The sequence below is a fragment of the Phytophthora ramorum genome, assembly GCF_020800215.1.
Source record: "Phytophthora ramorum isolate Pr-102 chromosome Unknown Phyram_PR-102_s0019, whole genome shotgun sequence".
NCBI lineage: Eukaryota > Oomycota > Peronosporomycetes > Peronosporales > Peronosporaceae > Phytophthora > Phytophthora ramorum.
This window is the reverse complement of record NW_027150665.1, coordinates 267,454-280,655: the sequence shown is the minus strand read 5'-3', so window position 1 is coordinate 280,655 and position 13,202 is coordinate 267,454. Positions and strand designations below refer to the sequence as shown.

General features: G+C 52.4%; 3 protein-coding genes across 3 annotated transcripts; 2 read left to right on the top strand and 1 right to left on the bottom strand.

The window, feature by feature from the left end:
- Window positions 1-1,025: 1,025 nt before the first annotated feature.
- On the bottom strand, window positions 1,026-1,748 carry KRP23_13811 (uncharacterized protein; the record flags this gene model as incomplete). The annotated part of the gene is made up of 1 exon (XM_067884569.1): window positions 1,026-1,748. The coding sequence occupies one exon, from the start codon at window positions 1,746-1,748 to the stop codon at window positions 1,026-1,028; it is 723 nt and encodes a 240-aa protein (XP_067737965.1).
- An 81-nt stretch (window positions 1,749-1,829) lies between these two features.
- Window positions 1,830-3,687, top strand: KRP23_13810 (Phosphatidylinositol N-acetylglucosaminyltransferase subunit Q; the record flags this gene model as incomplete). Its single annotated transcript, XM_067884568.1, has 5 exons — window positions 1,830-2,240; window positions 2,301-2,418; window positions 2,471-2,591; window positions 2,662-3,486; window positions 3,555-3,687. The coding sequence occupies 5 exons, from the start codon at window positions 1,830-1,832 to the stop codon at window positions 3,685-3,687; spliced, it is 1,608 nt and encodes a 535-aa protein (XP_067737964.1).
- A 7,753-nt stretch (window positions 3,688-11,440) lies between these two features.
- KRP23_13809 (uncharacterized protein) lies at window positions 11,441-11,773 on the top strand (the record flags this gene model as incomplete). The annotated part of the gene is made up of 2 exons (XM_067884567.1): window positions 11,441-11,516; window positions 11,589-11,773. The coding sequence occupies 2 exons, from the start codon at window positions 11,441-11,443 to the stop codon at window positions 11,771-11,773; spliced, it is 261 nt and encodes an 86-aa protein (XP_067737963.1).
- Between the last annotated feature and the right edge of the window lie 1,429 nt (window positions 11,774-13,202).

Genomic DNA, 13,202 nt, shown 5'->3' with positions numbered 1-13,202 from the left:
CTGTAGATAAAACTGTAACATATAACCTATTGTCGATCCAATTGTTGTTGACTTGCATTATGCCGCCGCCGCTGCAGGAAGCGCCAGGTGCCCGATTGCCGCGTCGCGTTAGCGTCGACCGCTCCGAGCCACGAGGCCATCTGCTGCGAGGACAGCTGGACAAGGGCGGAATCAACGCCGCCATGACGATCCGTGACCAATAGAACTCCATCTGGCGAAGCCATCTACTGCAGAAAACCAACGCACCGGCATAGCGAGCGATTCCAGCGGCCATTGCAGCGCTCGCGGAGCCTTAGTACTAGCGTTCGGCCGACACCATGGACAGGAAGAGCGAGGCCGTCCTGGCGCGCTTGAATGCGCGATCGCGACCATCAATCGAGAAGGATCGAAGGGTGTGGAAGTGATGCGCTGATTCATTGCAACCGAACGACGGTCGTGCGCTCGCCACTGCCAATCCTTGAGGCGTTGACACGCCAATTGATGGCCATGAGATGCCGCGCTCGACTTGCCCGTGGAGGATCCTCGGTGTTGGTGGAGGCCATGGAGCACGAAGGATTCATGAGATTTTCCTGGGTAGAAGAGTAGAAGAGCGTGGACAGCAGCGGGATCTGGGCTGGGAAACCTCTCCTGCATCAGGGTGATGCTTGTCGGCGCTCTATTGCGGCGCTGCAGCGTCTCTGGGAATGGCGGGTGGGCCCGTGAGTCAACGCAGCGATTTGTCGATCACAGCGGCGGCAGGAGATCCTGCATCAACAAGTGCTGGCGGCGCTGATAACGTTGCAAGGTTTCCCATATGGGTTTTAGATCAATTGGTTGGCGCCATAGTGGCGCGTACGGACCTGCTGGCCGCCATGGGCGCTGCTTACCACGAAGCCGAGCACATCATTCAGGACAGGCGCTACGGATGCTGCCCGCGGCGTGGATCGACTCAACCCGGCAGATCTCGGTGCGAGCTGCTATAGAAAATTGCAACTTGAAGCAAGTCTGCCATAGACGGCACCAGCCTTGTCGACTTGAGGTTGCAGCTATTGGTCCTTGTCTCGCGGCGGATGCAACACGCCTCGCACGTAGTCCCCTCCGTGGTACAGACCCACCGCAATGTCCTTGGACGTCTGCAGCGTGAACCACGCCGCATTCCAGCCCATGCCCAGCAGGGACCTCGAACCTGCTGCCGCTACGCTGTCCCTCTCGCCAGTCTCCGCCCTCCTCCTATCCTGCTCGTCGTGCCTCGCATTCTTCTCCGCGACGTCCTCCATGCCGGGGACCCCTTCCAGCGGATCCAGAGGTTCCGCGACACCGCCGCGTACCGCCATTTCCACCTCCGAGTGGCGTCTGGCGTCTCTGTTCCTCGCGTCTCGGCGTATGCTCTCCAACTGGAGCTTCGTCTTGGCCACCGCCAGCCCAAGCGCCGTCCCAAGCGCCATTCCCGGCAGCACCAGCAGGAACCCCACGAGCGGCTCGCCCACCAGCAGCAGCACCAGTAGCCCCACGGCCCAGCCCACCACGGCTCCGCCGCAGCCGAGGAACAGCGCCAGCGCCAGCAGCCGTTGGCAGCAGCTCTCGCTCCAGTCGCGGTCCTCCAGCGCGCACCGCAGTTTCTCCTCCGCGTGCAGCCGCAACCGCTCCGCGTTGAGCGTGCGCCGTTCGAATGTGCGCTCCACTGCCTCCCGGTGCGTCTGCAGCTGCCGCTGCAGCTCCTTCGTCACGGCCATGGCCGCGTCGCGCTGCGCAATCAGCTCGTCTTCCATGATGCCGTTCGTCGTAGTATGATACAAATGCCTATAGTAGTACTTGGGACCATCGTATTAGTACAGTACTACATATTTACTATGACGGAGCGCGAGGTGGTGTATTGGCCGCGACATCTGTGGGCGTCTCCGCCGCCATCCTCGGCGCTCTGTCATCGTCTCTCTGCGCGTGCTCTGTGCGTCGTGTCGCTGGACTCCAAGGTGTCCCCCGGTCTCGAGCTGCTCGCACCCGAGTCTTGTCCCATTGTACTGTTCGACGCGCAGTTGGCAGCACTCGGAGGTTTCGAGACGCTCCACGCGCCGCAGCTGTTGCAAAAGATCGGGGAGCAGTTTGGCAATAGGAACAGGACCACAGAGGCAGCCACCACTTGGTTACAGGAGACCGGGGCATTCTACGCGCCGTTCGTGACGGTAGCCGACGCCTTCCGGTATCTCGTGGAGCACGTGTGGAGCCCTTCTTGGCTGCTCATTGGCGGGGGGAAGAGCTTGGCGGTGAGAGTTCATTGCTATTTGCTGTTCGGGGACGTCTGGATGACTGATGGTTGATTGCAGGAACTCTCGACGTTCGTGGCAGTGCTGTCCCAGCAGTTGCACAACGGGACGAGCCTGCCCAAGCGTCTGCGGCATTTTTACCTGTTGAGCAAGCAGAGAGGACTCTCACATCAAGAAAGTAGGTGTTGCCGTGCTTGGTGGTTGTTGCTGTAGGAACTGACACACGACAGGGCTGGAGCTACTGCAGGTGGTCAACTGGATAGGCTTCGCGCTGTTGGACGTGATACTTGGACAATTGGCACGCACTTACCTGGGCGGACTGGTTGCACCAGCACTCGAGCTCACAAACATGTACGATGACGAGGTTGCTATGGGATTTGGAGAGATTTCTAACGGGAAAGAGATGTCTTGTGTCTACCAGCTCGCCGACTGGCTTCGTGGAGATCTTGCGTGGCAATGTAGAGTGGCTGATGGGCGCTCCTGCAGGTTTTAAGCTCAACAAACCTCTTGCTTCCATTCTGGGCAACGGTATTCTCCTGTGGCTGAACCTGTGGAGCTTCGTATTCGAAGAGCTCTTGCCGCTTGGGGGTAGTCCAGGCCTGGGACAGTGGATGCTGTTAGTGTGCGGACACATGGGCGTGACGCTACAGTTAACGCTGCTGATGGATATCCTGAAGCTCACCACGTGGCACTCGCATTGGGTTTATCTCTACTTCGCCAAGCTGAACCGTCTGCAGTTCGGTTTGTTCTCATCGCTGTCGAAGCTGTTCCTGGGCAAGAAGATTAACGTCCTGCGCCACCGCGTGGACTCATGCGAGTACGACGTCAGACAACTGCTTCTGGGCACGCTGCTCTTCACCATTTTGACTTTCCTCGTGACGACCAACTTGGTGTTCTTCGTGTTCTTCGCCAGTGTGCGCGGCGGGATTGTGCTGGTGTCGCTGCTGCTGTGGCTGCCGGTCGTGGTGCTCAGCTCGTTGCCATTGGCATCTCTGGTCTATCGCGCCTGGAATCCTCGTTTCTTCGTCGTCGGGATGCAACTTCAAACGTGCGATGACCTGGCAGATGACGGGTTTGTCATCGAGAACGTTGGTGTGGGCCATCACCCCCAGCATCTGGACGCTCAGCACAGACGTACGCTCCGACGGGTGATTGCGTCGTGGGAAATGAGTGACCGGGCCAACTGCAAAAGCGCGGTTTTCGAACTGGTCCCAGTAGCGTCCAGCTTCGCAGCGCAGTTTACAAGGTACGTTGTTGCTGTGTTTTGCTGTACGACTTATCTTGATCTGGTCTGATTTGGTCGTTTTGCTGAAGGCTGCGAGCGTATCTGCAGGTCGTGACTGCTCGGTACTCGGTGGCGGCCATAGTGAAGGCGTGCCTGTTCGGCAGCGCTGCAATTGCGCGGGTTCCGATGGATACTTTGTTCGGCCTGAGCAGTAGCAGCTAGGCATGGGTATCAATGCGCTCATTTCTTGGTTACTCACTCTGCAGCTCAATTCTTGGTGACTCATTTCGTGTGAGGGCAAACCCGAGCGCTATTGGATGTAGGAATCTGATTCGGCTCGCTCTGCTTCGAGCTTTCTCCGTTTCGTCGCTCAATGCTCGTCGATGAATTTTTCGACCTCGCGATGGTCTCTGATCCTGTCCAACCGAGTGGTTGGTGTTTCGCTCACGCTCTCCTCGAAATTCTCGGAAGACACGAATTGCACATGTTAGGCAGACCTTACCCCAGATTCACTAATTGCCACAGCCTCACTGATTGTCTCGTCCCCTCGTCTCCACTTGCGCTACAACTACACCTTTGCCCAGGGATCCCGAAAAATAGATATCTCGAGAAATATATTTGCATTTTACGTACAATAATTTATTTTGGGAATTTTCTTAGTTCAGTCAGTCATTTCTGTTTTATAACCTTAATTCTCGGTAACTTATTTCTCCCCTCCATCCAAACTGACAGGCCCATTGCGGCCACCAATTAGTCTGGTCTTCTTGGCGAAGACTCCAGCTCTCATTTCCAAACAAGAAACGTACTCCCAAAGTCTTACTGCACGCTCCTCGACCCACGATGGCCGACAACCTACTCGCAGCTGTCGCTCCGGCGCCTACCTTCAGGCCCCGGCAGATTGCCTCCTCCTTCTTCTTCAAGCCCTGTCTTGATGAAGAAGGCGATGCCATCGACTACTACGTGTGTAAAGCGTGTAGGAAGTGCCGCAAGCGCACTCCTAGGGCCGGCTACACGAACCTTGTGTCGCATGTTCGGAATGTGCATCCGAACTACGAGAGCGACATGCGTGCCGCTAGCGTCTTCGCGTCTGGGACGCTGTTGCCCTGGATCAATCAGAGGGCTGTTGATCCCGTAGTATCTACAAGTTTGTATGGTGCTGAATGCAGCGAGGTGATAGGACAATAAACAAGTAGACTGATTCAATTGGTCACTTAGGCAAAGTGCGAGCGAACCCAATTATCAGGAAAGAGGCCAGCGATCCTCATCGCTGGGAAAAGCTAAGCCGAGGGATGTGCCGAGGAGATAGCATGTGACTATCTCACTCTCGAAACTGACGGCAACTACCAACAACAACAAATAACGGCAACATTTCAAGTACAAGGCACGCATGACGACCGCCAATGCTAGGTCTGGTGGTGGTCTCGAGAGTTTCAACGGGAAATCCTACACTATGTGGAAAGACAAGCTGTTGACCCATGTCAACCAGCTCGACCACGAGTACCAAACGAAGATGCTCGAGAGGAGGCAGCCGGAGGCTTAAGTGCTCATGGCTGCCTTCCTGCGGAGCAACCCCGAAATGCCACCGTCCCCAACTGCCGAAACGACTGAGCGGCTGGCGCTCACAATGAGATGGGACGTGGTCCATTGGACACGGGGAAAGGAGGGGGGGGGGGGGCTTTAGAATCTCCTCAATCAGGGCCCCCCCAACTTCTTCCTCTCAACGCTGCCGGACGTGGTGTCCTCCATGGACCCATGCGAGGTGACCCGGCTCCTTGAGAAGGACTATGGCCAAGGTGATGCAGCCGGTCTCATCGAGCTAACCCGAGCTTGGTCGAAGTTGACCCGCAGCCCGCTGGCGCGACCTAAGGATATTCGCGCAACTTAAGAAGGCGAAGAATGAAATCAATCGCAAAACACGGAAGATGTTTGGCCAGGACATGGTTACAGACTCATGGTTGTGTGTGGAAGTGTGTGGAAGTTGTATCCCAACTACCAAGTGAGTTTTGGGCTTCGTCCATCTCCATGAAGAAGGAGACCTTCACTGTCGACCAGGTCGAAGGGGATCTCCGGCGGATCTTTGGGGATAATCCAAAAAGGAGGTGGGACATATGGATAAGTCTCAGCCTGTGCTCATCAACAACGTGCGGGTAAAAAGTGGTCAAAAGCCCAAAGTGGGTGGAAATAGCAAGTGCTTCTATTGCCTTAAGGCTGGGCACTACAAATCGAACTGCCCCACCAAGGTGGAGGACAGGAACCCCGAGCGGGATGGTGGGTCACTCTTCCGTACGGATGTGAACATGGCTCCTGGAGCCATGAGGGTGCATAGCACCCCCATCAACACCATGAAGATGGTCGTGGAGGACGGCGAAAAGCGCGTGGGTGAGACTGGTAAGACGCTCCTGGAAGTGTGTGCCGAGGAACAACTCATGGACGATATCGCAAGCCTCGACCCGAACTACAAGGACGATGGTAAGTCGGCTCAGACCCCGCCGAGGGATACTGCGTCGCCGTTCGACATGGAAGACATTGAAGATGCGATACGTAGGCAAAATGGACCTTACTTAAGGAGTCTAAAAAGGCTAAGAATGACAGATGACATGTGGGTTGTCGATACTGGTGCAGGAAGAGCAATAGCACCGGACAGAAGCTGGTTCAGCGGCAGCCTTCAGCCAGGTCACCCGCACTGCTTTACCTACGGGAACAGAACAGTCTCAAACAGTAGTCTTAAGAGCTGAATAAAGATGGGAGTTTTGAATCCACGAGGAAACATCAGCTCCCTAAGTCTGAGCGACATTTCATTTGATCGCCAGTGTGATAGCAACCTATTGAGTGCTTACCATATGACTAGACAAGGATATAGACATTTGCAGTCAAAGTCTGATGAGTTCCTCTTCTTCTTTGGAAAGGACTCAAAGCTGCTGTTTGCAGCTGTAGCAATTGGAGGGGTTTACTCCTGTCAACCAAGAAACAACCAGAGAACACAAACGTATTCAGTGCTCGAACAACTAAGTACAGTTCGATCCTTAAAGAATGACATCTAAGATTAGGTCACATAGGTAAGGACCGCCTAATTAAGGCAATCAGCAATCAGCAAATAGAGGGACTCCCTTGTATCCCCAACGCTGATTTAAAGAGAGAGACATTCCTTTGTAAGACATGCGCTCATATGAACGATCGAAGAATGTCCTACCGAAACATGGTAGGAGCTAAGGTGACCGAGTCATTGCACACATTGCATATGGACTCCACAGGTCGACAGAGAATCAATGGACTGTACGGGTCATTTGGATACCGTTATGCTCTAGCCGTTGTTGACGATGCAACTGACTACAAATGATACATTGTAGTTAAATCCCTAAAATAGATACCTGGGGAAATTAGAAACCTACTGAAGATTCTATCAGTAGAGTTCCCTTTTAAGGTTCATTGGATCAGAACGGACGGTGGCCCGGAATTCATCAACAATGCAGTATCCAAGTTGTGCACCAAACTAGGTCTTGGATACCAGCATTCAAATGTTGAGTCTCAAGAAGAAAACGGTAGCGCTGAGCGCGCTCACCAGACAATGTTTGCTGGCGTGCGTTGTGCGCTACGAGGAGCGAACATGCCTGCCAAGTGGTGGCCAGAAGCCTTACTCTACATTGTAGATGTAACTACTCGACTGGCAATGGCTAGACTAGGAATGAAGACGCCACACGAGCTGTTACACCGTAAGAAACCAAACGGTTTGGGATTAAGAATCTGGGGCACAACGTGTTACGCCCATATCCCTAAAACAAAGCGAAAAGATCCCAAATTTGGCGATAGAGCTGTCGCAAACTTTGGGCCTCTCGGCAAAGCACAAAGGCGATCGACTTTTCGATGTAAAAGCTAACCAATACCTGATCCCACGCGACGTTGAGTTCAACGCGATCAGCACAGAATGTATGATAAGACGATCCTTCCCACTTGCAGACAGTAGTGTGGATATGAGCGAGGAAAAGCTCAACTATAATCTAGGCAAGTGACCTAGATCTGAAGTTGAAGTTGAAGCTAGAAGTTCGGAGGGTGTCAAAACCCGAACGACGTCCCGAATAGTGGGAGTAGAAAAAGGGAGCGAAGGTGACATACGTCGGTCAAAACGACGGCGAGCACCAAGCACTAGACTAAAGGACTTTGTTACCCACTTGAATTCTGTGGCCTCGAAAGGAGCCGAATTTCCTGTTCCTCAGTCGATAAAGGAAGCAAGGGCAAGCCCATATACCAGGCAGTGGGAGTGCGCAATAGAAGCGGAGTATAAAGCACTCCTAGACAATGATACCGTAAATCACGGCGGTCATGTAACGCCGTAACAAATAAGCTAGGCAGGTATAAACAAATCTCGTAAAAAGTTTCCCGCTGCCAACATGGAGTGCTTCCCACTTGAGCGAGGAGCCATTCATTCCTAAACTCCCAAATGGCCAGGAAGTTTAGCACTAACTTAATTTGCCAGTTGAGTGCACGATTTTGGAGCAAGTCGGGAAATGATCATACAAAACAGCACGATAGTGATTGGGTAAAATAAACATATCACTGTTCTCATCAAAACCCAGCCAATCACGAGTCCAATTCCTAAATATTGTTCAGACCCACATAAAAAACTGTGATAATTAGTGCGAAGGCAGCTGAAAATTGAACCAAAAGGAAGTGATCAATTTAGTGCACGGTCCTTCCTTCCATCTACACGTCCACGTAAGCTGCCACTTCCTTTGTTACGAGGCGACCCACGATGTCCACGGTCACGCGCGGCTTCTTACGTGGGGTCTGGGGCGCAGGAGGCAGCAGTAAGATGTTGCTGCGGACGTCTTCTTGGATTTCTGTCTTTCTCTTGAGCCATGCGACTTGCCCAGTCGTTCCCTTCGCCCCACCACTTTTAAACGTACGAAGACAACGCTGCATGTTAACCAGCGACGGCGGATAGATTCCAGTGCCTTGAATCCGTTGACAGCGTTTTGGGGGTGCTCCATGAGGGCGGAGCGGTACGCACGGCACGCGATAGCGATAGCCTCCTTCTTGGACACGTTTCCGTCTGCGCTGGACAACAACTTCGCCTGCAGGTCCGCCTTTACTACGCTCTTGAACGGCTTGAATACTGCGACGTCCAAAGGCTGGAACAAGTGAGTGGAATTCGGAGGCAGGCGAACAGGCAAAATGCCCCGAGAGCAGCAAGCTGAAATATCCTCTAAATACACATATGTCGTGTAGGAACACGCCAGAATTATGTCTGCTAGTACTCCCACCCACAACACACACCTCGCCCGCAAAGACGAGGTGAATATCGGGCGAAGTCTCGACCTGAAGGCCTTGATTCAGCCCTAGCACCGGGTTGGTTAATGACCCTGCGCACTCCAACTTGTCGGTAGGACAACCAATCAATACAACAGCACTAGCCACGAGCACAGGCTAGTCTGCAACACACACTAAGTCAAACCTCGCTGGCCCTCAGAAGGAAGGGTCCAGGACTTTTCAGCCGGTAAGCGAGGGGGCCGGAGCAAGGCTCCGGTAGGTAGATAGATAGGAGGCTTCTGTAACACTCCTAGGTCGAACGAGCTCTCTCGTTCTCTGCAACACGCAGCAAATCAATCACACAATCTCTACTTCTTGGACTTGCCGGGCGGATGAACACTTGAGTTATCAGCTCACGAGTCCACCGGCAGGCATAATCCTGGCGATCAAGCGGGACCAGACACTACGGACACTTACCGTAGCCGGACTTGACTCTTGTGCGATCGGGAGGAAAATCTGCTCTGTTTGTTGCGCCCTGCAGGCGCTTATCGCTATACTATGGTTTCCTATATCTCAATACAAATATCTAGTGTGAACTCGTCCGTTGGGAAACTCCTGGATTCCTGACGACTGCTCAGCGAGGTCTCAGGAGGCGTATCCGGCATATCTTCCGGATGCGACTTCTCTTCAAAGGGCACGACTCGGATATCTTCCCTGACATGACTCCTCGTCAGGCCGTAGTGTGCCGTACATCACCTCGCTCTTGTGCCTTGTCATTCTGCCGCGGGTCTTCTAGGCCAATCAACGCCCTGTCGCACACTTCCCCCAACGGGATTCTGACGACCAGACCTCGAAAGCAACGGCGGCAACGGCGACGGCAGCTCCGGTCAATTCACTACACCACACATAACCCGATAAAAACGTTATGAATCGCGTATATCCGATTTGAGAGGCAACCAATATAGGAAATCACCAAACGGGACGTACCAATGTCGACATGGGTAGAGCTGTTGTCCAAAACGAGCACAACTGGGCGCTTCACCTTGTGCTTCTCGAGTTGGGCGTCAAAGAAGTCCAGCCAAAGCTTGAACAACCCTGCGTTGATGAATCCCTTGGGAGCTCCTGAAATGCATGCGTCCGGAATGCTAATGGCGGCAATCTCTTCTTTTCTGATCCGCTTTCCGGGGAGAATGATGAGCGGGGGTATAGCGACGCCAGCTGCGCTCATTGCAGCGACAACCGTCATGTGGAACGAGGCCTTAGCTTCTTGTGTCCAGATATTTGTGGAGCCCTTAACAGCGACCACTTTGCCTGCAGTAGTCTTTGGCATGAAGGACGTTTCATCGACGTTGAAAACTTGCTCGGGCCCAACCCGTTTCTCGATAATCAGCTTCGCCATCGTGTAGAAGAGGTTCAGCACAGCTTCCCCCTCCACGCTGTTGCGCACGCGTGCGATCTTCTGCGCAACACGGGGCGCGAGGATAGGATGCCGCTTAAGAAACCGCCGATACCAGCCGGTGGTCAGCTTCTTGAGTGGCTCGCTGCGTGTGGGAATAGGGTTTAGGCTCGCGTAAATCTCGTTTGCCTTGGCGAGGATGGCATACGGACCAACGGGAAGCCCAACGCGCTGCATGGCGGCAACCCAGTCCTCCAGATCTTGCTCTAGCGCCAGCGGAATAGCGGGTTTCGTGCCGCGTCGTTTGCCTGCGAGCATTCGATTCTCGCGCAGATCTTTCGCCTTCTTGAAGAGGGTGCGCAGGGGCACAGACGACGTACGTGCTACACTGGCAGCAGACTCACCTCTCTACACACGCTGAAGGGCTTCTGCGAGGTCTTCAAGTGTGTACTGCCCCCGGCGCACCACCATCGCCGCTTTGCGTTTGCAACAAACTGTGAGCCAGCCAGTCATGAAGATTCTGGTAAAACGATATACCTCCAACATTGCATATATATCTCAGGATCTAATACTTTTGTGCACTGAACTGGTCAATTTGTTACCAACCAAGCAGCAAGTTGGAAAATTTATTCTGGACCCCTGATTGGTTAACAAGCAGAATCGTGCACCCAACTGGCACTGTGCACTCAACTGGCAAATTAAGTTAAGAACGCTAACAAACTACATGATCTGGAGCGTGTTGACGGCGGCGAACCAATCGGCACCGTCGCCAAGTCCTGCAGTGCCACGCGTGTGACAATATGGCGTTGGGAGCGGCAAAGAGCAGCTCTACAAGCTGCCAAACCAAAAGCTGTCTTTATAGACAACAAGGTCCAGGTGAAAGCAGTCTCATAAGAGATTGAGAAACGGTAAAGTTACGATATTTGTTCAGGTGGTGGTGTAATTAGGTTGCTAAAATGTGATGCTGTCAGATTACTTGTCTGGATTATGCACATGCGGGGAGCTAAATACTTTTGTATCACAACGGAGTGCACTCGCTATTCCCTCGCGTACTTTGATCCTGAGTATGTGGAATCAAGAAGCCGAGGTGCTGTCAAAATGTACATATTTCTGTTTTTACGTCGCAACCGCCTCACGTACAGACGAATTACGCACCGCGGTCGAGTACCGCACCCTGACATGCAGGCGAAAATATTTTTGAAGCATTTTATTGTTGTTTTACTAACGCTGTACTAGATTGTTGCTGATCGGTTCTCGCAGTCGATGCTACATCACATTGAAAGTGATGCTTTCTTCCCTGTTGGAACCCCAAGCAGATACGAGTTTGTTTTCAACATGGACCAGACCTCGGATATGACTCCACACAGCACGATCGAGTTTGTTGGAGCGCGGACGGTGGACGTTGTTCAGTGTGCGTTTACTAATACGGTATTGTATATAATCTGTTGACTAACTTTCTGTTACGTTTTAATTTTTTTATTAGCTACGACTCCTGACTATTTCCGATCCTCGGCGCGTCGGCAACGGGTCGCAAACTGCGGCCAATGGCCGTGTTTGCGGGGAATCGTCCACGACGAGCTGAAGGAGGACATGCACTACGACTGGGACAGGGGCTACTATACGGTACATGCCAAGGCCCACTGCGACAAGAGGGTAATGATTGAGTGAATTGACAAGGTCTGGGCTCTCGACATTTAAAGTCCTAGCGGTTTAGCTCTTGACAGCCTCAAGACGCACAAGATGGAGTGCGTCCGGACTCGCCTGGTGAACCATGCGTACATCAGCGTGGTCTACGTGCCTCCTGGGATTGCAGGCTTGGCACAGCCGATGGATATCGCCGTTATGAAACCCTTCAAGGATAGACTAAGAAGTATCTACACTGTTTGTTTTTGAAAACGGCATATTCACTGATGCAGCCCAGAAGCGGCGTCATATTGCCGCGTCAGTGCTGCAAGCGTGGGATGAGGTTGACGCAGAGTCCATCCGCAACGGCTTTCTGAAAGCCGGCCTTGTAACGACGAGCCCACGCGATGCCAGAGGTGTCTTCGCAACACCGAAGCCGCCTAGTGAAGGGGTTGTTGAGGAATCGTAAGAGCAATCAATGCAGTCTCGTCAGATTATGGTTGCAAGACAGGGTCGGATGTTGTTTGTAAGACGGGAGGTCACTTTAGAAATTTTGTCGTCGTATCGAAAAAGGATCACACTTTTTACGAAGCGAACCCTCGATTACCGTGCGTTACATGATCGCCGTGATTTACGGTACGTGGGAGATAGTACCATTTCCGCATCAGCGCAGGACACTCGGCTGTCACTGGCTATTTGACGTTAAGTACAATGCAGATGGGTCTGTTGACCGGTTTAAGGAAAGACTCGTTGTTCAAGGCAACACGCAGATATATGGGATCGACTATCAAGAGGTCTTTGCCCCGGTTGCACGCTATGAGTCGCTACGGCACTTGTTGACCATAGCAACTGTTCTAGGACTTCATCTCTATCAGATGGATGTATCTACCGCATTCCTAAATGGGATGCTATGTGAAGACATCTATATGAGGCAGCCAATGGGGTTCCGCCATGGATCTCAAACTCTAGTTTGTAAGCTTAAGAAAAGCCTGTATGGACTCATACAGGCTCCTAGAATCTGGTATGCAGTCCTAAATGAGTAACTAAAATAGTTGGGTTTTTCTAGATGCAAGAAGGAGCATTGCTTGCATCTGAAAAGGTGGGAGGTTGAAGGCGTCCAGCATACGCTTATGGTCTGTGTCTTTGTTGACGATCTGACCATTGCTGGCTCGCATCTGAGCTCGATAAATGAACTAAAGGCAAAGCTACCAGCTAAGTTCACCATGAAAGACCTAAGTGAACTTCACTATTTACTCAAAATGGAGATCAAAAGAGATCTAGAAATTAAGACGTTGTGCCTATCACAACACATGTACATTTGCGATCTTTTGGACAAATTCCAGATATGTGATTGTAATACTGAGTCCACTCCACAGGCTAAGCGTGTGGTATTAGAGAAGGAAACGACCATGACACCAGAGAAGATATCAGCTCAGTCGTTTGATTACAGAGGTTTAGTAGAGTCTTTCGTGTA